A 25,506-nucleotide genomic window follows, 5' to 3' on the forward strand; every position below is an offset into this window, starting at 1 on the left:
ACTCTAAGCTTCTGCAGGAGCTGAATTTTGAAAGAAACAGAAATTAAGATCAAGAGAATAAATCAGCAGGTGTGGAAGAAAGAAATCACAGGGAGATGTTTGGATAATGAACAGTTTGTTTTGATGATTGAGATGAAATAACTCTTTAAGAAAATGTAGTAAGTCTGCAGCAACAATGTCTGTAATACTGTATAAAAGAAATTATAGAATCGGTTTCTTTTGTGATCAGAAAAACATTTGTTTCTTTTCACTTTATAAATAATTAAGTTGGTAAGCAACTCCCTCTTGTTAAACACCAATGTGACAAAGTTGTTGAAACAGCTGACTCATTTAGTAATGGCTAACTACAGAAAGGCTAAATAAATAATGTTTGCTAAGACTTCAGTTATACTCCTTTCATGGTTTTCTTTACTGCAATTAGTCTGACAAATTTCCAAACTGCATCTCAAATCATTGTGCTTAGTAGGCATTTATTCACTGGTTGTGCTCAGGGCACACTTAAACACAATACCTGCTTCTCCAGTCATATTTGCCTTTGATATATGTCCATTTTGCTGGTCATTGGGTTTCTACAAAGGAAGCATAGTTTCGTAAATTAAGAATGGCACTGAAGAAGTGAAACACCCAATATTTATACATGTTAAGTAGCAGCACTGACCTTATCTACGGCTTCTACACGCCTCGTTCTCTTCATGATCTCCTCAAGTCTCTACAATGAAATGTAAAGGGGTAAAATAATGTTTTTTGACAGAAATGTAAAAATATCTCTCCCAAACCATGACTGCTTTTCATTTATCAGTTGCATCTGTTTATTGAAAAAAAGATGAATTATTTATTACTGTTGGCAATACTTCCTTCACTATCACATCAGGCTATGCAGATGAGGACTGCAGCTTTTCTGAGGGCACATTTATATCATGGATAACTTTCTACAGCTGAGGTGGAAGCAAACTGCTAAGGCAAAATGAATTACAGTTTCTCTGCATGTACTGAATTACCTTCTTCCTTTCCAAGCGCTCTTGCTCTTCTCTTTGGAAATGCTTTTCACGTTCTAATCGAATCCGCTCTGCCTCTTCCCGCAGGCGAACCTCCTCTTCTTTCTGAGTTGATGGTAAAAGAAAAAGAACTGAGGAACGATTTACTATTTCAGGACAGATTTACACTGCTATCTGCTTAACTACGCATATCTACAACACTCTGAAAAGACACTTCTGGGCTTTTTAAGTCAGCAACAATCTTTCCAGACTGAATTGCAAATTTCTTTATTAATCTCCACGTTTTGCATAGCATTAAGAGATGCACAACTAAACAATGAACATCATATTTGGTTCTGTGTCTCTTCTGGGCATGAAAGCACACCAGATGACAAATGAGGAATGTATTTCCTAAAGTTCGCCATCACAACAGCAGTCAGGAAAGTATTCTAGAGATTCACATTTTGAGCGGTGGATGGTTTTGAGAGTCAAACAAAAGCAGTAGAATGTTTTATTTGGCTAACAGAGTCATCGCTTAATGAGACGAAGGACAAACAGCCACAGGTACATTTGCACAAGCTTTCCATTCCTGCTTTTTTGATTAAATGTAAAACTTGTCTGGAACACACTCTAGAGAGGCCTTGCACCCTGACAGTGATAGTGTTGTACGATGGAACTACTACAACAGTTCATTTGTTAAGGCTGTAACATCCAAAAAAAACCTGGCCATGTGTTATCTCCGAGTGCTAAACTGAGGATGTACCTCAGTTTGGCATTTCAAAGAAAGCAGTACGCATCTTCTGGAAAAAGAAAATTGCAGTTTCTAAGCTATATTCACTAACACAATCCTTTAAACATTTATTTTCAGAAGCATCTATTTAATTATACACCAGAAGAAAAAACTAATGTCTACAAGGCAGATTGAAGTGCTGAATTTTGGGAGTGAGAAAGCACATGCACAAAGTAAGAACATGTGCAAGAAGAGAATAATCCTATTCAAGATGCTTACCACAGTCTCACCTGAAGCCAGTAAACCAATGTTATGCCCATCAAGAATAAGAGCACTTGAAAAATTGCATTTTGATTTATTTGCTCTTATGTCTCTGATTTCTGGATGACTGCACCAGGTAAAGGTTCTCCTTGGCATGTTGAAAGTGACCAAAACCTACCCCTTCCCACTAGCCCCACACAAAAGAAATGTTAGGCATAGGATTAGAAATCAGTAGTGCTATGTGTCCATCACTGTTGTCTTGGCATCTAGACTGTCTTTAACTGCGGGAACAAAGAGTACTCTGGTATAACATCATTCCTTAAAATCCCCCAATACAACTCTTGATTTTTTTCATCACGGTTTATCAGGAATAGGAAAGGATTTGTTCTCACTAAAGAAATTCCAGGGAATGTAGAATATATAATTGATATATAGCACTTAAATTTTAGATATCCCTCTAATCTAGGTCCTGCATAAGAGGTGTAGCTTCATCCACTTCGCTGCCAGCCAGACTGGCACAAAAATTCCAGGAGGGGAGCATACTTGTTTCTGAATGCGCTCCATCTCTTCTTTCTCCTTCTGTTCTCTCTCTTCTGCCTGTCGGCGCAGCCGTTCTTCCTTTTCCCGCTCCTCCTCTGCATCTTTTCTTTTTTTTTCTGCTTCTTGTCTGCGAGCTTCTTCCTCTTCTCGGCGAGCTCTTTCTTCAGCTATCCTCTGAGACAGTTCCTCCTTCTTTTGCCTGCAATCATGAAACAAGCATAAGAAAAATAAGAGAGGAAAAAAACCCCAGAGCACCAGATTCCTGAACCAGGACACTAGCACTGCAGAACAGCTGGATAAAGGTTGCACCACGCTCTCATTCCTAACAGCATCAAAACAACTGAACTGAGTCAAGCCAAGCTGTCTGTTCTGCTTCCAGCAGGGGCCAAAGGTGAAGCCCTATGGAACATAAGAACTTTGTAGGGCAATACCAATACTTCTCCAGCATATGCCTGGCTTCCACTGATCGACAACTTGGATATTTTCTGAATCAGAAACAGTATCACTAACTTCAATGCATCTTGCAAAGCACTTTTTTCTGCAATTTCATTTTACCTTATTTTGAAATAGTATACATTTTTGGCACCCACCTTATCTTGCAGCAATGACTCCTGAATTGGAAAAAAAAGGTATCTAATTCTGCTGGTTTTTGAACGTTACCTTCTAACCTCACTTAATGCCTTCTTGTCCTTGTATTATGGGAGTGAATAACCTTTCCCCTTCACCTTTGATATTACTCAAATTATTTAGGGCTTCATAGCTTATCATATCCCCACTTAGAAATAGAGGGCAGATGGTCTTTCCAGCTGAAGAATCCTCACCTATTTAGTAGATTTTCATATGGGAGCTGTTCTATACTTGTGATCTTCCTTGATGTGTCTGCACTTATTTTCATAGTTTTACTGAATTTACTATCTCAAAAAAATATAAAACTCTACATTCAATAAGTGGATTCACCTTGGATAGTTTAGAATTCACCTCAGATAATTCAGTACTGTGCTCCATATACCAAAATATAACAACAGAATATAACAAGAAGCTGCTAGGAGGCTGCTAAAAACAAATCTTCTCCACCGCAGAGGTCCAGAATCACCTTTCAAGCTCTTCTCTCTCCTTCCTTTCTTGCTCCTCCCGTTCCCGTTGCTCACGGGCAAGGCGCCTTTTCTCAGTCAGCAGCCTTGTTGCTTCTTCAGGGTCAGTTGTCCCTGCAGAGGTCTTTGTCGGGGCTGGAGAAAGAGGTGGTGCAGCAGGAGGAAGGGATGGGCTGGCTGCTGAAAGAGATGGGAAGGGCAACTAGTTTTCACAGACATAGGAGCTAAGATGACACTCTCTTGAAAGAAATAAAAAAAATAATTTCAAATACTCTGCAAAATATTTTCAGACTTACATGGTTTTATAAATGATTCAGAAGAGAAAGAAATTTCTGGACACTAGGGGTTCATATTCCTTTAGGGAAGTTTGTTTTTACAGGATATGTGAAAGCAGCTGCAGTTGAAAGGTTAAGCCAACTTTTCTGTCAGAAGAATAAATGCTGACAGGTGCTCAACAGGACGTATGCTGACTCAGCAAGTCCCTACCATCACATTTCTTAGGTTTGCCTAATCCTATTCAAAGAGCAGAAGTGGAACATTGTGATATATTTCCTTCTGTCTGATAGTCTGCATCTGAAAAGCAAGGCCAGACTTTTTGGTGGCAGCCCAGTCACTTTTGGTGACTTGGTAATCTCAAATGTCAACTGTCTGAAGTGATCTGCAATAAGGATAGGACAGAAACTATTATCAATTTTGCCGTTACTCCAACCTGATGCAACTCATGGGACCAGAACACAGCTGTCTAAAGAAGCTTTACCCACTACTGGTGAACTATGGCTTGTGGTCAAATCTTAACAGTGCCTTCATATAAATTCTTCATCCAGGACCAGCTTTGGCCACCTGGTAGAGAGGGTGTTACAGGTTTTTCCTCAAGTAAAACACTAGTTCACATTTCTGTAAGTTTGCCTGGCATTCTCTAGCATAGGTACAGAGTGCTTTAACTGTACTTTTTCTCTAGAGGCCAGTAACCATTACCAGCACAAGCTAACTGAAGGAAGCATTCCCAGTATAATCTCATCTGGTAATGCAGACAAACACGGATAGGGAAGACTTTGAACTGTCAACAGAATCAGATTCTGATCCTAGGAAGATACATGTAAAGTAAGTCATCAGGAACAGCCAGAAGATTATTTTAAATCCACATTTCTAACCACCCTTTGGGATGTTACAGCACTTTCCTCATGTCACTAACAACTTTCAAAAGGGGTTTCCTCCCCAGTTCTCCCCTCCTACACCTCATCATCTATACAAACGCAAATCCAGCTGCTTTCTCTGTGCTGAATGCTCACATCTGCTGACCTCTCCGTTCTTTTCTTCTATCAAGGAAAAACTATGCAGGTCTTTCTGTAACTGCATCAGGGCTTTCACCTTGAATTCAAATGGCACACCAGTAATTTAAAGAGTGCCAGAGCCTGTTCTCTAGCCCTGAGGTGAGCTGGCACAGTTTAGCCTCAGCCAGAACACTATTCTCTCACATTACCAAAACAGGTATTCAGTCCAACCCTAGGGAACAGTCCAGGCATGGGCTAACCTCCAAGGTGTAGCTGAGAATTCAGAAAATTCTGGGATGGTCAAATATAAAAAAGTAAGTAATTTGATCACTCTAAACTTGGCAGCTCTTCAGAGTTATGCTCTTAGTAGCCTTGGGGACAGAAGGCAAGAAAATGTGGGGCTGCAATTGCAAACTGGATCAGAAACATACCAGAGACCTTCTGTAATCATTAAACAGTATAAATGACAGTGTTTCTGCACCTTGGCCCTTTTTAATTTACTAAAATGGACTAAGGCAGGGCTGTCATTCCTGAAGGGAGCTTTGTGCTGTTTGGGGCTCACTTCTTGCCTCAGGTACTGAAGCTGGCAGTATAACAAGTGGCCTGTTTAATGCACACCTGCCCTGCTGTCAGAAAAGATGACAACAGATTGCACAGGCACACCCCAAATACCTTTAAAACTTCATTGGTATTAGTAAAGTGCTGTGAGATTTGCCTGCAAAAGCTTGGATGGCTCCATCAGTGATCGTTACCTGCTGACTACACAGCTAGCAGGTAGCTGAGCCAGACAGGTCAAAGGGCAGGTCAGTTAACTAACAGAAATCAGCTATGTTCACCTGCAACACAGACCTAGGAGACGTCACCAATGTCCCTCTAGCTCCAAATACTGCACTTGCTCCTCTCTAGACTTTTGCATACAACTAGTGGCTAAGTTTTGGCAGTTTGGGCCTCCATCTGCAGTACAAAATGCATGTAAAATGCTTAGCCAGAAGTCTCAGTCTTTGGTCCCAACCATCACTTCCTGGTGATGGTTGGCTTTGGCAAAAGATATTTACTTGAAAGTGCTGCTCACCACTTTGACTATAGTACCCTTCTACCTTTCCCCTCTCCACTACTTGTTTCTTTGCTGTGAATACAAACTACTTCACTTTTAAATATCTTTATCACACATAACCTGTTTCCATAATAGTAAGTGACCTTGTCACAAACTCAAATATTGACTGACTCTGCAAAGAAGTTGAGCCTCTCTTCCTCCTGAGCTAAACCATCAAACAAGCATGACGATGTTTCTCTGGTCTGCACCTTGTACTGGGGAACTACAACATGTTTTGCAAATGTTTACACATTTGCAAAGGTACCTCGGTGGTATCCCTGAAATTCTTTTAAAAGGAAACTTTCTCCTTAAAAGGAAACAGGCAAAAGGTTATCAAAAGAGCAGTGAAAACTCATGCTAATGTGGCAATTATATCTTCTTTACATGCCCATGGCCAAAAGATGCATCCATTTGTTCTTGTAAATCTCTAGCTTTTTGTGGAGTTGCATCTTGTGTGGTAGGACTCAGGTATCGGACTGGAACTACTGTAACAGAACTTATTAGAACAAAAGAAATCAATTCACATCAGGTCTTCTCACAGAATAATACCCAACTACACGTGTTGCAGTTAAATGCAGGATTATTAATACTCAAATCTGTTTTCTGAAGGACAATCTATGAATTTTAAATTCAGAATCCTAAGTAACCTGTCCTGGGAATCCCAGTGGTCATAATAGCCATTCTATCCCATCTGTGAGACAGACAGTTTATGCCATATTTACAATGGACTAAAAGGTCTGCTAGAACAAACTTACATTTTTCATTTTCAGATTTACCTTTTGCCCTTCCTACACTTTGTGACCATTATTTTATTTTGTGTGTACATCCTATTCTACCTTGCTGCTTTTCAGGGTTTGTGTGGCTTGGTGTGGGTTTGTTTTTTTTTTTCTTTTTGTTATATAATTTTTTTTTAAAATAACTTGTTTTCCCTGAAAAATTCTGCCAATTCCTCTTTACTCTTCTCCTTGGTTCTCCTCTGCATTCCACTTTATCCTGCTCATCTCTCCTATGATGCGGTACTCTTGCAATATTATAGGTAAGCTGGTAGTCTTATCAGCACACCTGTACTGAGCATCTAGCAGAGCTGGACATTCTCACTGCTCACTCTACATTATGTGATAGCTTCCTGTACCATTAGTCTTGAGATAATTATTATTGCACTTCAACAGTTTGAAAAGAAGCTGTGTCCTGATGTGAGGGATAAAATCCTGCTCCAAAAGGGCAGAGAAGAGGGCTGTGAATCCACACCGTGCAAGGAAGGTCTACGTGTTGCTTTGACTGTTACAAGCAGGAGGCTTTCAGCCTGTTTACACTTTCCTCATAATGAACATACATCTGCAGGAACATTCTGAAGAATTTAGATTAATACTTCATAGAAAACTATTGAAAGCTACGTGGTTTCATAGAAAGGGAGGGAAGAACATAAGAGACTCTCAGACATTCCTTAACCTAGAGGAAGATCTCTCCTTACCTTGAGTGAGCTCTGCTTGGACAGGAAGCTCTTCCTGGCTTGTGGATTCTCCAGCACCTGCTGAAGTTCCTTTACTCTCTTCTGTCCTCTCCTCATTGGCCTTTTCAGCCTCCTTTTCTGGTCTTTTCTTCTCACTCTCTGGTTTGACCTCCTTTTTGATGGGACGGATGTTGCCAGGAGAAGGAGGACGTGCCTGAGCAGAGGAAACTTTGGAGGAACCAGGTGGGGAAGTTATCTGCTTGGGTGTGCCAGGCAAAAAAGGCAAAGACTTTGACGCATGCCTGTGTGACCACAAAGAGTGACAATCACTATCAGACATGCTCTGCTGGACACCACCTACATATAACTTCTACAACTGCAATAGCTAAAATAAAACAACTTCTCTATTTCTCTACTATTGATCAGGGCTGCTGGAGCAACCGATTATCTTTAATGCAAAATGTTTCTCCTTGCAACTTTCCAGATGTGTGAGCATGAGCCCAGCCAAGAGGGAAGAAACCAGGTAATTTCCCTGTCCTCAAAGCAGTAGTAATAGAATCACAGAATCATAGAATGGTTAGGGTTGGGAGGAACCTTCAAAGGTCATCTAGTCCAACCCCCCTGCAAGGAGCAGGGACATCACCCACGATGTTTTTCTAAACGCAGGATTGGCTTTCCTTTGTTGCAGAGAGAAAAGATCTACATCATCAAATAAGCTTGCACTGTTTCACATTTAATTAACAGAACAATCAGAGATGCCTATAGCTCAACTTCCAGCTAAGCATGTACTTGGCTTACCAAACTGGAGAGGGAGCTGGTGATCTAGTTTTGAGGTTGGAAGAAAAATGACCTCCTTTAAAGCTGGCTGAGAAGTTGGATGACAAGTGGTCTCTCTCCTTTTCTTTTTTGTCAGTCTATAGTTCAGCAAACAAAAAGACAAAGTCAAGCCAGAGTTCACACGGCTAAAGAAAGGAAAGCAAGCTCAGTTAAGGACGAGGGGTTGAGGCTGAGAAAAAGTAGTGTTGCGTCAGTAGTTTCTACAGCCTGTTGAACAAGTTCATTAATACAGCTCCTGTAATCTGCTACCATCTTTGTTAGTAAATATGCATTTTACCACAAGAATCCTTCTTAATCACGCTCTCTGCTGTCTTAAGACTAATGGGCTAATTTTCAAAGGTTTATTTTTACACAGGCAAAAAATTACCTTTTAAGGTTTGATCTTTGCTGATTGACACACAGTACCTTCCACCACTCCCCATAAACCCTGGATTTCTTTTGAAGAAAAAGCAAAACACTCCCCCACACACACTCCCCTAGGCTGACACTTAGTCACAGTCCCTGCACAGCACAAGCTTTTTGCTTTCATGCTTTTATGTGAACACCACAGACGCCCTCAAATGTGGTACAACAGTTATCCTATTCTTTTTTTCCTGGATGACTCCACAGCATATACTTTTTGCCATTGATTCCTACATATGGCAGCAATTCTTCTTTTTACTTCTTCATTTGTCATCTCAGGATTCTATTTTTAAAATACGTCTGTGATAGCTGTGGTTTGTATTGATAGAACTATTAGTTTAAAGAAATAGATGAGAATCCATTTAACCATAGCTTAAAATCTTCATGGTTTTGGAATAATGAGCTCAGACTCTGGGAGTCTCAGTAATGTGAATACTGGAGAGCACACTGAGCTGCCATGCAGCCAACGTGATGCAGAGGGGCTGAACTCCCCACCTTGGCGAGGGCACGTGCACAACCCCTGCAGCACGCGTACCACGCTGCTTTAGAACATCACCAGCTGAGCACTCTGCAATGCTCATCACCTGACCTGAAAACCAAGTTAACAACTGGGAAAGAAAAATTGAAAACAACTTCAGGAGCACATAAACCCTCTGTTTATCTTCATAAACTCAAGAGGTTTTTTTTTTGTTATTATGGCTAAAATTATTTATTTTAAATGGCCAAAACCGTAACTTAATAATAGCAACAGATGGTCTGAATCCTGAAGTCACTATTCAGGAGTAATTAGCCAGCTCTTTGGCAGTATAATTTACCAGATATCTACTGATTAATACGATGATAATCATCTGAGTTATCAAAGCATACATAGCCAGAATAAATATATTACAATGAATAAGAATTTTGGCTCACTAGCAGTAACTCCCTACACTGTATCTACTTAATTAGTCCTGAAAATAGAGCATCAAAATTTTTTTCTTAACATCAGTAAAAAACTGAATTCCTATAAAAGTTTACAAAAGAATAAAAGATTCTCCACACTACACAGTCTACTGAAAACAGCTCTTAACTCAGTCATTTTGTATTAATATTTTTATACTATCTCCTTCACCAAAATGAACCAAAACCCAAACAAACAAAACAAACCATCACAAAGCAAAACAAAACACAAAACACCTGCAGTGAGAAAGACCCCAAGAGCTGCTAAACTGATAGCCCTGGAGACTGCAATGCACTTTGTGCATACTACGAGTTTTCTCTACAGATACATCCCAATACTGTGCCTGAACTTAAATTTCAATATACTACCATCTTCCGGAAAGATTAAGTACTGGCTATGATTCATGCAACTTCCACTAACACTGCTTCCAACAAGGATGTCAATAGCAGCACTGTCTCTTGATATTTTGCCCGTTAGGCCAAATGAAAATGCAAGCAGCTCTTACACAATCGTTTGCAGAGACTCTTCTCACACTATAAACAAACTCAGGCTGTGAAGTACAAGGAAAAATGTAACTGCTCAGGTTCAGCAAATGATATCTGAACTGAAGCTTACTGCATCCCATTGGCTTGGAGCACAATGTGAATTTGGTCTGCCTGTATCACACTGTTTTGATTTTCCCTGAAAGCTCAGATCAGTCAGTACTGCTACCAAATCATTCAGAAGAAACATGTGATCTCTGGGAAGCCTTGCTTACAAACCATGCTCCTAAACAAACCTCTTTCTTCTCAACGAGGAAAAGTTTACCAGCCTGGTCTCCAAAGAAGGTAAAGCTGAAGTGACAGTGCTCCATGTGCTCCTGTATATGGACAAGAGTGAGTGCACACCTTCTCCCCTCGTGATCTCAGAGGCTTAGCTGAATTTGCTAGAGGCCTCAGAAGACATGAAGTTCTCCAGGCTTTGTGAAAACAGGTTGCTGGGAAAATCAGATTCTCCACAGAGGGAAAAGCTACATCATCAGCCTAGGCCTTAAAAGGAGTAAAGGATCCACTTGAGAAGAGGGCACACACCCTGACTGCCTCTGTGCCTCATGAGAAGCTAAGGCAGCCACTGTGCAAACACAGGCATTTTTCCACACGCATTCTTTGGCACATAATCAAGCCACATCACCAAATAATATTTCAGTTAAAATCCAGCCAACTATGAAAGAAATTGGAGGGGATGGGGACGGTGCAGAGAGGAGGATCAGACTTAGTCAAGTATCCTTGCAACTACTCCTGTGCTAACAAGCAATGCAACCGGGTGGCCACAGCATGAGACACTAGCTTGTACGTACAACCGGCATGCTTACCCCTGCAAGATGCGTTGTTCTCCTGCGTCCGACAGCATCAGTAGAGGCATAAAGTTTTGCTCGTTCTCCTGTATTCCTACAGTTCATGGCCTTGTAGGACAGAGGACTGATGGGGCTGCAAGATGCTGAACGGGGACAAATGGGGATAACTACGGTGTTGGTTGGTTTTGTTATTTATTAATTTTAATTACAGAGCAGCATTGGAGAATTGACAGAGGAAAGCCAGCAGGAACAGAAACAACCGAGAAAGACAGAGAAGAAAGAAGGTATTAATACACAGAGGAATGACTAATTTTCAAGTCAGAACCATCATTTGATGGCCACATATATAGTAATGACACAATTTCAATAGGCACTCATGTACTTTTCCATTTGTAAATTAATTTCTTTTAAATAAATTAAGAAGTATGCCATGTAACTGAGTAGTAGAAAGCAAAAACTTTTTTCCGTTAAGTTTTTATACAACTGGTGGTTCTGAAAAAGCAGTGAACACAATAACTGGTCTGATTGACTGGCTTAGTATATGCATTGACATGAGTTTCAATTACATTCGGAATAGAAAACAATCAAACTAAAATCAGAATGCCTATTAATTGGTCTTGGAAGTGAAGCAAAATAAAAGGAGACATATGCACAAAGATCAAAACACAGTAACAACACAAACAGTTTAATCTAGGAAACCATCAAAAGTGCTGTCTACAATTTTTAGCAAGTGATGTGTTTTTAAAAATCTTTTAGAAATATTTAAAGCCCATCCACTTAAGAAATTCTAATATTTCTTGATAATGCCAGAATAACAGCTAAATCAAATACGTTCCTGACAGTAAAGTATTTTGCACATTAAAAAAAGCAGGCTAACAAGAACAAATCAACTTGGAAATCAGTATTTGTATGAGTAGCCAGGATGGAAGTTTTCCTTGGTTTGTACAAGGACAAAGATTATTACCAAAAGATCTCCTGCCAGTGGCAGGTTATCAGTTATACAGTGTTCTGATTACATATTCAAAGAGTTAACACTGCAAAACATATCATGGGGAACTTCTTGCAGCAAAGTATTCTTGTCTCTCGGTTCAACTGAAGGAGAAGACTGAGGCAAACAATGTTATCACTGTGGAGTTATATTTGTCTATTCTTGTTTGTCTTTCCTGGTCATTTAATATATAATATATTCAGCACGTTACTTGAAGGAAAAGTAGAGCTTCTATACGGTATCTTCCCTCGGGAAGATTACATCCTCAGTTCCCTCGGATAAAAAATCCCAATATTTCTTGCCTGTAGATCGCTCTCTGAGCACACTTGAAAGAACGCAGCTCTACATACAGTTAATTCTTCCAGTCTTACAACAGTACAGCTGCTGTTACTGGGAGAGCTCAGAGACTTAATAGTACTTCGGCTGCAAATTCTCCTGCACTGAGAGATTAACATCATGAATAGAGTCTCATGTAAGCGTTACAGCAAGGGCACTCATGCTTGCCTCATCGTTTATAGGGATTTGTGTTTAATGAGGTATTATAAAGATGACTGACTTAAAAAAAAAAAAAGAGAGAAACAAGAAAACAAGTTTTGTTTGTGGGTTTCTTTTTTTAGTTGAGAGTATCTAAACCAGATAGGACGCAGTGGCACAACGTATGTTTTAAACAGCCTACAATTTATGTGGTTCCCACCCGCTGTGAATCTATTCTCTTGCTGCACATCGATTATCTGAAGTTACCACCAAGGATGACATCGTAAGTATTAAAAGACAAGCAGTTTTCGCAATTTTCATTTGCAATGCTGCCAAACAACGCTCTAGGAAGCATGCCCAGTGAATCCTGTACCAACAGGATTACATCTATTCAGAGAGGCTTCTGGAGAGTTATTTTAAAAACATTTTGGTTTTGGAGGGTTATTTTAAAAAATCCAGACGTACTCTTATGCTGGATGTCCCTAACAGCTCACTTAAAATTTAAGGACATGAATCCATATTTAATTTTTTTTTTTTTTTTAATCGTAATTCATCTTTACAGCCAAAGGGCAGGGTAATTTTCTAGGGAATAATGACAGGCTGGGATGAGCCGAGTGCTCAGAGTACAGCTGTGAGCCATTACCACCCCCTGCTCATTAATCTCCAGGAAGCATCCTGCATGAAGAGACGGCAGTTATTGCTCCTAGAGAATAATACCTGGAAAACAATGAGCAGTTGGATTATTCTTCCGGGTGGTACAGTTCCAGTCAGAATAGGGAAGGCATTTCAGTGGAATTACCTCAGACTGATGACTGACAAAGCAGTCATTCCTGCTATCTGCAGTCTTTCTCAATACTCCGCTCAGTTTACAGCTTATTGCGCAGCATAAACAATAGTAGTCACAAAACAATCTTCATGCTTGATCCAGTAAAGTAACCACTTACAAAATTAAGTCACTGCTTTCTCAACTATTCCCTAATGAAGAGCTGAATTTCCAATATCCTGCTTGGTAGATGACACTATGACATTTAATATTCATTTTACAAGTTGTTGTTTGTGAAGAGTGAAACTTATTAATTCCACTGTCTGCAGAATACCATCCACATTTTTGCTTCTACAGTGCTACCCTTGTGGAAATGTACTGCAGCCTAATTTGTTATAGGAGTTCCTACGTGAAAGCTTCTTTAAAAGTAATCTTAGCAGATCTCTATTCCTTCTTACCTTCTACATCCTTTAATTAGAGTAAAAATTCTGTCCACATTAGACAGAAAAGACACACATTAGAGTAAAAATTCTGTCCACATTAGACTTAAACATTCAGCATGGTCAGCAGCGTACTATTGTAATGTTAAAGTCCCCAGTGCATGATCATAAAAAAATCCTATGATAAAAGAAGAGGCAGTTGTCATTTGCCTAAACACATGATAAGCAAATATGGCCTGGTTGTCTTTGGAATACACTTTTGCCTGGGCTTGAAGTTACAACCTAGCAATATTTTGACATGTTAATTTTCCCCTTAGCAGTACACCAGAGAGCTGTTCTGGGGTTGGCAGAGAACTTTGCAATTACTGTAACCTCACTCAACCTGCACATTTAACTTCATGCGTTATTAAATCCACTGCAACCAGGAGCTATCTTTCTCCAAGTCTACCGTGTTCCATGTGGGAAGTGCCCAGAGTGAATCTTTTGCAATGAGCAGCTCACAGCCTCAGCAGTGGGTGTGCCAAATCAGCTCTTTACAGCATTGTGGGCATTTCCTTCAACAGCCACAGACAGCGTGACATTGTTGCCCTGTGTGCGTTGTATTCATTATTGCACCCATGAAAAGGCAAAAGAAATTAAGAAAGAGGTGGTGGGAGAAAGAGGCACAGAGAACAAGTGTACAAGCAAGCTTTCATGCTGTCACACAATGTAATCACAGACATTCAAGCTCATTCTAGGATGCTACCATACACTCACAATTAGATCAGTAACTTTAGAACATCCCACAAGGAATCTGGAAAAATAAGTGGCTGAGACATGAAGCCTCTGTTCTTATATGTTTACCTGCATCTCCAGACAATGCAGCTGTGCTTTTACTTCGGGCCAGGAACGAGTGTGTGGGCGTCAGAAGCCTGCTAACGATGCTGCTCTCCCATGGACTGAGCTGCAGGCGGCGAGCTGAACGTGCACCATACAAGCCAGATGTTAGAACAAACTCTTCACAAATAACTATGTGTTGCAGAAGTATTACTATTATTTCCTCACTATTACATACCACTATTACATACATACTGTCTTTCAGAGATCAAAAGCATAAAATCATTCAGTATTTTGCATTTTATTCTCACTCCGTTTTAGTAGAGGAATTCCTACAGGAACACATATATCTGAACTTTTAATTTGTGTTACTGCCTGTGGCATTACAGCAAATTTTTATGAGATGAATACTGATATTTTGCACATATGTCACATTCCTCATTGGGAATGATATGATCATTTCTGTACTAAGACAGCAGCTGCCACTCCTACACATAGACTTTAACAGAGATATTTGTGTCTCAAGTTCTTTCTACACATAAGTTATACAGTCTTCTAGTTACAAAAAAGACCAATTACTACAACACTTTCAAGCACCTACCAGCCTAGCCAGAAAAAAAAAAAAAACAAACCAAAACCCCAAAGGTTGCTTGCTACTATACAGAGAATGGTGTTAAAGAAAGAGATTTTGTCAAAGCCTTCCAAAAGGTTACAGGTGCCTCAACTGTAGAAACCAAGCTCAGCAGCTACAGTTGTCTCAGTAATACATAAAACCACAGAACACAGTAAGCATATTTGATCATTATCTGTCAAAAATCCTGCTAATGATAATTTTCAATTTAGAATAGTAACAAGAGACAACTTTTTGCACTGTTAATTTGTTTTGAAAACACAGTACACATTGACCTCACTGCAATCACTCCCTTGCTTTGCTTTTCCCAATATTGCCTAATGCAAGTTCAGCTTGTCAATGTATTCCTTCTGACTTGTAAAATTTCTTTATTTTTTTTAAATATTATTTAAACATTGATCATGGCTCAAAAGAGCCCTGTAAGTTATTTTTTTTTTGTATTGAACTAGATGTTTCGTTGATACTCTGATGCAACAAATTGTATTTTAATGAGCATTACAAAACAAAACATTCACCTAGTTCCCATAGAAGCTTAGACCATAGCAATAATCTTGATGTTGCAAGTGAAATAATGTCTTCTTACATCTCTGCATTCATTTGCCTTAGTTTGGTGTTTATGGCAACAAAACTGCAGCTTGAATTTCTGACACTCAGACTCTAAAACATTCATTGAACCTGAGATTCATTTACATTTTTAAAGGCAGAGATCCATCACTTTTAATAGCCATAAACTCTGAATCTGTCTTTTATCTACTCCATGCTGAGCCCCATGAAAAGAGGGGCCGATCTCAATCTCATCCTATGAAAATATAATTGCCTAATCCACCCTCAGTGCTGTTTTTCTCTTCTCAAATTGCTCCCCTAAATTCTGCTAACTCAATAAGGGGCATTACTATAGAAATATAGGACTCTCAAACACAGCAGATTCTCTGGGTAAGCGTCCTTACACAATGTACTACTGCCAAAGCTCTTTGTGATTAATGGTTCCATTCTGCACTGGTACAGATTATACAGAGACACAAAACACCCTGCAGAGACCTCCATTACAGCACAAACATTATCATTAAGCTTGTAATTTAACAATGAAGAAAAACCACAGAACTACCATTAAACTAGATGCAATAATCATAAAACCTTTGCTTCCTTTCTTCTCCAGGCACCATGTTCAGTATGATCACTGTTTAAAGCTACTGTTGAAAGACAACAGGTTCTTTTTTGTGGTCTCCGGCTTTACTAGGTATGGATGAGTCTGGAGAAACTCTTCTAACACAAAGATCATACAGCTGCAGAAAGCAATCCCTGACATTTTAGGCCAGTAAATCAGTACTACATATACTACAAATTTCCTGGAGTTCATCCGTACAGCTGCAAACAGCTGGTAAGTAAATGTAACAACATAATATGGCCCTGTGGGCCAGGCACAGACCTTACACGTGAGGCCCGAGATGAAGTAGCCTCAAGACGACGCAGCTAAAAGAGTGATGACCTAAACCACTAAATTGCCATGTCTTACCTATCCCATGTCATTTGCCCTAAAGGTGAGTACAGTTTAATACTCTTATCTTTGCCCCTAGCGCAGGGGAGCTTATATCCACCAGTATCCAGCTTATATTCAGCAGGTATGACCTACTGGAAGCAACTGTGCGCCCACAGCATCCAACTAACAGCACTGAGGCAGGGTTTAGGAGAAAGCTAGCTGACAGGCACCAGCAGTGAGCTAAGAGACTCCAACAAAAACTCTCTTCTCTATATAAGCAATGGGCCTGATTCGGAGGCGTCCAAATAGTTTTAGCCAGGAGCATGGAGTGAAGTCTCCCTAAATCTCTAAAATGGGTTTAGATTAAACCAATCCAGCTTGGTTTGTGGATCAAAATAATCGCATACTGAATTTTCCAAATCTACAGCTCCTTGAAATCACCATGTTTAACACTTTCAATACATATTCTAACAGACATTAGCGTCACCATAACCTAGAACAGCCAAATAAGCTTTTGCCCACTGAGTTCCAAGTATGAGAGTATTAACACCTAAATGCTTTAAACAACTTAACTTAATTTTGGTACCCAATTCACACTGAAGCAAACTGAATACAAAGCAAAATGCATCACAAAATAATATCAACATTAAAACAATGGGGTCAAATGTTTTTTCTTGCTTTTTTAAATGTTTTTAATGCCTTAGGGTAATGTTTTCAAGATTTAGTCATTCAAATAATGTGATAGACGTGGGGAAATGATTTTTTTTTTCTTCTCATGCTGTGTTAGGCTATCACTCTTAGACCTATTTGCTCCTTGTTTCCACACAGGAAGCACATTTATGATAGGGTCGCTCCTGCAAGTACCCCTACCCCCAGCTACAAGCAGGTTTAAACAGATTAAATAAGATCTTTATAGCCTAACCTGTAACTGAAAAACACACAAAGTCCCAGGGAGCTGGCGACAGTGAATTGATTACAATCATCTGTATTTGTCTTCAGAATACAAAAACTGAACACTGCAAAGTTGTCTTAGCAGCAGAAGAATAAATTGCAAGTAAGCAAACAGCAACATCTGATTAGTTCTAGGAACAGATGGGAAGCAGAGATTTAACAGGTCTCCTGATGAGCACCTACGAAGAGACTCTCACTGGTAACAGCGATGTTTGCTCATACAGAGTCACAAACACGGTGAGGAGTAGATGGGGAAAAACTACTCTACACTTAGATTCTCTTTCAACAGGAAACAATACTGAAGACCCTTAATTTCTTCTATAAAGGTGGTAGACAAAGGTGGTGCAGTGATCAAGACCATCACCTGTTTGAAAGAAACTCTCCTGCAGAGAGGAGGAGGAACACAACTATGGTGCAAGTTTTACTTTTCAAGACTAAGAAAGTGTGTAACTCATACCTCATCTGAAGTATTATCCACTTGCTAAGCTTTCCTTAAAGAGCATAATTACCAGAATGTATTGGTCAACAGCAGCTTTCTTCACTTCAATATGTGTGTTCATGTTTTGTTACAGTTTCAACTATTCAGATCTGTACGACTAACATAAAAGCATAATGAGAAGCCTGTTCTAGCTGCCCAATTGTAAAATTGGAATAAAGAGCTATATACTAATACTGTACTTGAAAAGGAATTAACCAGTCTTTTAGGCAAAACTTTTGTCTTTTGCTAGGCCAAAAAAAAAAAAAAAAAAAAGAAACTCCTGTCCTTCAAATGGTAAAAAGGTGCTGCTTAACAGAAGACGTGTTCTTGATGACAGATATAAGCCACTTAGGGTAAGCTTATCATCCTCATCTCCAGCTCGCTGGTTTGCACGTAGGAGTATGCATTACAGACAGTGTGATTGGATGCCCTCTGGAAGGTGAAATGGGGAGCAGACAGAGCCTTCCTTTAAGCATTTGCCTTAAGATGTTGAGGACACTGGGGAGACAAGTGGCACTTCTCCAGATACATGCTCAGCTAGATTTAGATATATAACTTTGCACAAGAAAGAGGGCATTTATAGCACTTGGATTTGCTTTCTGTCTTGGAGTCTGCAAAGATGTTAGAGACTTCTGCAGAGTTCTGTGCTGTTTTAATGAAAATGTCAAGCAAATAATGCCTCAACATTTACTTTTTGACATATGGCCATCTCTTCCATATTCCTTCCCTTTCCCCACTGCTAGACTGCCTACTACTCAGTCTAACTTCTCCTGAATTTGAAGTTGGTGGCAGAAACTATCACACAAGGAGTTACAGCCTGTAAGAGACTATCCTTCATAGTTAATGCCAGCCGCTGTTCCTCCTGTTCCTCCGCTCCGCCTGAGATCCTTCCAAAAAGAAGCATCCCCTGGCAAAAATATACACAGCTGGAAAGCTAATAAAATTAAAACTGACTGGATTTCAACATTTTAAGTAAGAAATTATTCGAGTTTTTGAATATAATGCTGTATTTTTTGCAGGCTACTAGACTCTACAACTAGGTTAGCCCACGAGGATTAACATGGCTCCTCAAATCAACCAGAAACACATGTACAAGCATGCACATAAAAGATGGCACTTAACTAAGACAAATAATGATGTCTACCAACCAGTTTCGCAACACAACCAAAACGCCATTCTAAAAATTGTTTTTGAAAACAAGCATTTATCTGGATTGAAATGGGACAGAACTTCTCATTCTCAGTAGAAAAATCCCTACAAAGAACTTTTCTGTAAAGCTCTTTGCTTGTTATACAAGAGACATTCTTTTACAAAACGCCTTTAAGCTCAATGCTTCAATCTCATAAATCCTCAGAACACAGGCAGCAATTCAACTACGTTAATTTTTAAAAGCCTGATTGTTTATAATTTCTGCACAGTTGTAAACATCAAAAACACACACTGAAATAAAGGAATCTTTAAAAAGCAACTAGACACAAAAAGTCAATAAACAGACCATATGAAAAATGTCCATACCTCTTCAATAAAAATAATCAGAAAGGGTAATAAAAACAACTGCTCAAAAGCTTCATGCAACATGTCCTTACATATTTGAGAACTACTACCAAAGAAGAAAGGAAAACAAAATAATGACAAAATGGTCTAATGCAAATAAAAGGTCACACATGATTGCATGCACTATGGAGTGATGTATTCTTTCAATAGTTGTACCTCATTTACTAAAAACCTGACAGAAGCACTGCTTTTATCATTTGCTAAAGTAAGATTGTTTAGGTAAGTTCTCTTGTTTTGAAAAACAAGAAATACATATTTCTTCTTGCAGGAAAAAATGTTCAACCATTTACTTTTCACATTTGAAGTCTTTTCACTCCCACTGAGATTAAGTACAGAAAATGACTTCAGAAGCTTGTTTTATGTGCAAGTAATACATCAATATAGAACATTCTTTCTTGCTCTTCCTTTTTTTTTTTTTCTTTGAAACTGTACCTCTGTCTGGAGAATTTAGTAATGTTGCAGATGAGGAGGAGAGCCGCTTGTTAATGACTGGATCAACATGTTTCGAAAGGTTCATTGTTGAAACAGACCGCCTGTCTGGATCTAAAACAAATGGAGATAATGCTAATTGACAGCCCACATGCAGTAGTGCAAGTTCTTAGCTCACTAGTGGGACGAGGAAAACATGACTAAGTCACTCCTGGTCTACCACAAGATCTTTCAAAATAGAATGGACTTTCCAGCAGAGGTTGTACGGGTGACTCAAAGACTGGGCACAAAACCATTTAAGTTTCAAGTGTCTAAAATATTCTGTTCATTGATTACTATTCAATCAGATGGCAATCCAAGGATGTAAGGTAGAATCTGAAGTGGATACTACTAGATAAGATGGTATTTCCTCGTTCCTGTCAAAATTCTCACAAAAACCTTGCTCATGACTTACAATAGAAAGCTTCAGGGAAAGACCAACATGCTTGGAAACGTCAGGTTATTCATAAAAAACCCTTAGCACCTGAATAAATGGTGACATTTGATAGGACTCTGTTACTAGGCAGAAGGTAAATATTGTGACAATACAATGCTGAAAGATTAAGGGAAGACTTGTGCACAAGGGAAGCAACAGATTCAGTTAAAAATCCTGTAGTTGTGTGTAAGTGCTAAACTTCCCACCACAGAGCCATTTTCTACCTGCCGTAAATCAAGTTGTAGTTAGCCAATCTAAAACAGCACACAACTTAGCAGGTGAAGAAAATGAGTCTCCGAGGAAGGCTAAAGAGTGCTTGTAATACACATGCTTGGTATATAATACTAAAAGGTTTTATTTTTCTTTTAGGTTCTGTACATTTTAGAGCAGTATTACATCATGTGCCTGTGCAACTGCTGCAGACTCAGCATCCGCACCCTACTGAGGGGATGACGGTTATTTCAAGAATATAGGTCACATACACTTTGTGCACATGCGTGTCTCACTTGAAGGTTGTTAGCAGTGGTGGAAGAGGAGGAATGAACTGTGAGCTGAACAGGCCAGCTATATGCTTTCTGTTCTCTTAAAAAAAAAAAAAAAAAGAAAAAAAAAAAGAAAAAAAATGCTAAATGCATCAACTACATGTCCTCCATTAAAAATTTCCATTTGGAAATCTGACATTTGTAAGATGCTGGGAGAGTCAAATCTGCTTTGCTTGTATTTTAGCACGTACTGAACCTCAGCGCTACTCAGCAAAACATTCAACCATGCCGAAATGTAACGAGGCTTGAGCATATGCCTAAATGTTCTGCTGATTCATATTCTGTGTGTGCAAAAACATATTCTATGTGTGCAAAAACATGTCCATATACCGTTTTGGAAGCAGATACAAACTCAAGACACTGACAACATTAAGAGGGATGTTGCTGAAATATTATCTGCAATTGTTTATTTATGACAAGTTCTGTTCTGACTTAGTGGACCAAAGTATACCCATCGTGTACAAAAAAAAATTCATAGAAATACAATGCATGAAAAATACCTTTACTCTCTCTAGATCTATGAACTCTATAGGATTCACTATCACTGGTTGGGGCTCCCCATGTGATTATTTTCTCACTTTGTCTAATGTTAGAATGACTCGGTGAGGGTACACAACCAGCAAACTGGGTACCTGGAGGGGGGATAAACTCAGAAATGGGTTTTAAAAGGAGAAATCTAAGTGCTGTAGCTAAGAATAAGACCTCTGTATGCTGGCAAGATTATCCCACTTTGATCTGTGGGGTATATTGAAGACTGCGGTGTGCGAGTCAGTACTGGAGACAGGATACTTGGGCTTTATGTGTCGCAGATCTTCGTCAGAACAATATTTATGGGAATGAGATCAGGATTTTGATCTCTTATATCTAATCTATAGTTGAGAAAATGTGTGGTGTTTCAATACAGCCAAAAGGTTTCTACATTTGGCATAAAGGATGTACCGTATAAAACAGCTTTCTGAAGATGATAAATGACAATACGAAAAATCACCTCTTGTATTTGGCATGCCAACATTTCTCTTGTGTCTATGAACATTATTTAAACAAATAAAATTCAGCATGAGGATGTGTGTGTAAGTGTTGGCAATATGAATAGTATACATGTAGAATAGGCCAAATGCAATCCATTGCCTAGAAGATTTTTGGTTTCCTTGTTCTAAAAAAAAAAAAAAAAAAAAAAAATTATCCGCAAGCAACACATCAGCCAATGCAGCTGGTTATACTACGCAGTCTGTCTCTCACTCCCCGTCCTTATCTCAAACCTTGAGCCGTTTTTCTTATATCATCTCCCCCTATTCTCTCAGAGGGTGGGGGGAGCGAGAGACAGACTGCGTAGTCTGGTCCCGATCGGGGCTGAACTACGACAGTTCACGTACAAAATCAATGTAAATCCTGCATATGTATAGTATGCCAAAAGGTTTTTAGAAAAGACCGAAATATTCAAATTGGGTCTCCTTGAATTCCAGTAGATAGAATACTGTGCATCATTTCAGTGAATTGTGCCAAATCTTTAGAGTCAGCCAGTAGTAACTCTCCATAGTAAAAATAAATAATAATGAAAAACTCTGGTACTAACAACAGTTCTAATCTATCAGCATGATGTTAAGCATGCATTGCAACTACATGAGGGTGGTTTAGTTACTGATGATCTCATTTCCTGAGAACTAGCTATGGGTAAAGGAATCAACAAACCACAGCAATTATGTACCAGGTTTTCTAGCACCACCCAGAGATCTGAAGTGGTGCTCCAGGCCTGCTAAATCGAGAAAGGTGAATGATGATTCAAAAAAATAACCTAGGGACAGAATGCAAGACAATGATTTTTCACAGTAAAGAAAATAAAAATCAAATAAGTTATATACAGTTAAGCAAAAAAAGAGCAACCTTTTATGAAAAATAACTGTTTATTGAACTTCTATATGACAAAGATTTTAGAGCATCCTTTTCTCATTCCTCCTTGATCAAAGGTTGGACACATTGAAATGTATATATCAGAGCAGGAAGAGAAGAATTCTAAGTACCACCTTCTGGTAAAAGAAATAAAGGACAAGTTCTGGTTTTTGGGTTCGAGCTGTACTTATCAGGGCATATACACATTAATGACTGGCAGATTAAGTTTGAGAAGATAACTGGGGAAAAAAGCATATAGCTAAAATTCACTTAAACTTAATTTGCCCATCTTTTAGTTTTTCTAGGGGAAAAAAAAGGGTCTTACATCTTCTAAAATATCCGTACAAGGTACAGATCGCTTATTACAAAGAACAATTTTACTTCCTTGTGTCTGCTTTAATCTCAGTATTTGATCATTTCCACCAGACCTCTTTTTTGAGCCATGATATTTAGCATTTGCACACAGTAGCTCATATCACAAGATTGACACAGCACAAGCACACCCACACATACACAGACAAACAACAGCAAAGCAGCAGAAGCGAGAAGCTGTAGCAAGATAGAGTTACAAAATTACTCAACTTCTGGAACAAGTTTTAACTTTTGTTCAGATTTCCCCTTGTTATCTTTTCGCTACACAAGAATGTCAGAAGCATGCCATTGCTAGCAATAATAAGATCAAGAGCAAAGAATTTAAACCAGCATACACTGAATCATTCTTCCTTTTAACAGAAGCACGACAAATTCCAGTTAACTGGCAGGGCAGGGAAACTGGCTAGCAAATCAAGCCTCCCTCTTTACCTGTGTTATTAATGCGGTTATGTAGTGCTCCTCCCCAGGACCACCTGTTTTGCTTTTGTTTTGGCTTCTGGCTTCTTTCAATTGTGCGACGTACAACAGCTTCATGTCGTTCCTTAAGTACAACAGGATAATACATTTGGATACTATTGGGTTTTTAACTTAATCTTCTCATCAAACCCTGCTACCCTCCACACAGACAAAATCTAGCAGGCATCCTGTGGTTGTCTTCAAGCTTATGTGCTGCCTGCTAAGACACACACTAGGACAGGATTAAGCAGCAATTAAGCCATAAAGAAGTTAAAATATTAACTGTAATTTTTAAAAACCAAGATCTGTTTGACACCTGAAGAACTACAGACAAAAATCAGCGGCCTTGTTATGGCAGCCACTACACAAACACACCCTAGGGCTACTTCCCACCTTGCGTCTCCCATCTACTGAATACTAGAACAGTGGGAGAGATAAGAAACAAAAACAAAAATCACAAGCCTGAGCTGACTTACATAGGATCACACTGCATGTAGTATCCAGCTGAACTGAGATAGATCATCTAAGAGCATATTTCATTACACAGTCACTTTCTTAAAGGTTTCTTAACAAGGGCAACTAATATTTAGCTACTCTTATACTGAACAGCTAACAATTAACAGATAACCATACAAAACCTACCCAATTTGTACTTTTCTGTATGAATATGTGCAGTGCCATACATGGTAACCCTGGCAGGCTTAACTTAGCTGCATTTGATTCACAAAGGGCACTTTAAGAAGCAGTATCTGTGGAAGTAAGGCTTAAAATCCTCTTTCACACTCTCTCTCATACTGACCATGGCTTACGTTACATTCTTTCCATCAACAGTTAAAGAAAAAGTTCAATAGTACCGTATCTTATGGTAAAAGCAAGTGTTTTCATGACATTTATTCTTACCTTATCTTCTTCTATTCTCTGCCTTCGCTTTTCCTCTACAGCAGCTCGCCTCCTCTCTTCCTTTAATCTCTGCTCTTCTAGTTTCTTTTTACGTTCCTCTAGGTGTTTTTCATAGTGTTGCCGGGCTCTCTCCTCTCTTTCTAACCAGATAGATTCTCTTGCAGCTATGAGAAAAATCAAAAATAAAAGTATTAACATGCTACATGTAATTAAGTCTTTAATACAATCTGAACAACCAAGCTAAACGGAACAACTTTTGAACTCATTTTCTTAAGAAGACATACATCATATTCTAATCTTTTCTCATGCATTAAAACATTGTGTACCCTGATCACACATTCATTTCATTTCATCTCAATTTACTTACTACAAATTACCACCAAAAATAAATTGAGCATATAGTTTCTATGTGGAAGAAAGGATTTTCTTCTCATTTAAAATGTCTAAATACTTAAGTCAGATGTATGTGAATGCACTGCTGATGTACAAACCGTGATAATTTTCTGTAGTCTTTTACTGTAAAAAAAAAAAAAAAAAAAAAAAAAAAGAAAGATAAAACTATCACCATTATATACCTTTACTGATCAATACAAATCTCTTATGATAGAAGTGGCTAGGATGACAATTCTAGTACCTGGGCTATTAGCTGTATCAACAGCTGACCAGAAGGAAACAAGTTACCCACCAAAGAAGTCAGCCTAAAGCTGAACTTTAATCTGTTATGTAATTTCACTGCTGCAGAGCTCTGAACAATACGTTTCAGAAGTGATAATCAAGACAAATCAAGAAGCACTGCACGAGTTAAATTTTGGTCCCCACCAGGGTCTGAATTTTTGTGAAGGTACTGTCTGGACCATAGGCTTAAACTGTAGTCCATGTGAAACCATATGATACTCTGGACCTCTCTCCATTGCTGCCTTGAAAGCTTCAGGTCCCAGAAATTTTTGTGCT

The 25,506-nt window shown here is 39.0% G+C and overlaps 1 protein-coding gene across 4 annotated transcripts in view; it reads right to left on the reverse strand.

Moving 5' to 3' along the window:
- MAP7 (microtubule associated protein 7) overlaps nt 1–25,506 on the reverse strand; it is a 114,520-nt gene that overhangs the window by 11,930 nt on the left and 77,084 nt on the right. For 2 of the 4 annotated variants that reach the window (XM_086743734.1, XM_086743731.1), the window contains exons 4-15: nt 24,556–24,719; nt 23,629–23,740; nt 19,927–20,037; nt 14,431–14,544; nt 10,941–11,089; nt 8,209–8,324; nt 7,432–7,712; nt 3,599–3,776; nt 2,509–2,704; nt 999–1,100; nt 659–709; nt 512–569 (exon numbers count right to left, since the gene is read on the reverse strand). In XM_086743734.1, coding sequence (XP_086599860.1) covers nt 512–569; nt 659–709; nt 999–1,100; nt 2,509–2,704; nt 3,599–3,776; nt 7,432–7,712; nt 8,209–8,324; nt 10,941–11,089; nt 14,431–14,544; nt 19,927–20,037; nt 23,629–23,740; nt 24,556–24,719 — 1,632 coding nt within the window. The remainder of the gene's footprint in view (nt 1–511; nt 570–658; nt 710–998; nt 1,101–2,508; nt 2,705–3,598; nt 3,777–7,431; nt 7,713–8,208; nt 8,325–10,940; nt 11,090–14,430; nt 14,545–19,926; nt 20,038–23,628; nt 23,741–24,555; nt 24,720–25,506) is intronic. The other 2 variants (XM_086743733.1, XM_086743732.1) reach the window with 2 other exon arrangements.

Source organism: Chlamydotis macqueenii, chromosome 3 (genome assembly GCF_036417535.1).
Source record: "Chlamydotis macqueenii isolate bChlMac1 chromosome 3, bChlMac1.mat, whole genome shotgun sequence".
Classification (NCBI taxonomy): Eukaryota; Metazoa; Chordata; class Aves; order Otidiformes; family Otididae; genus Chlamydotis; species Chlamydotis macqueenii.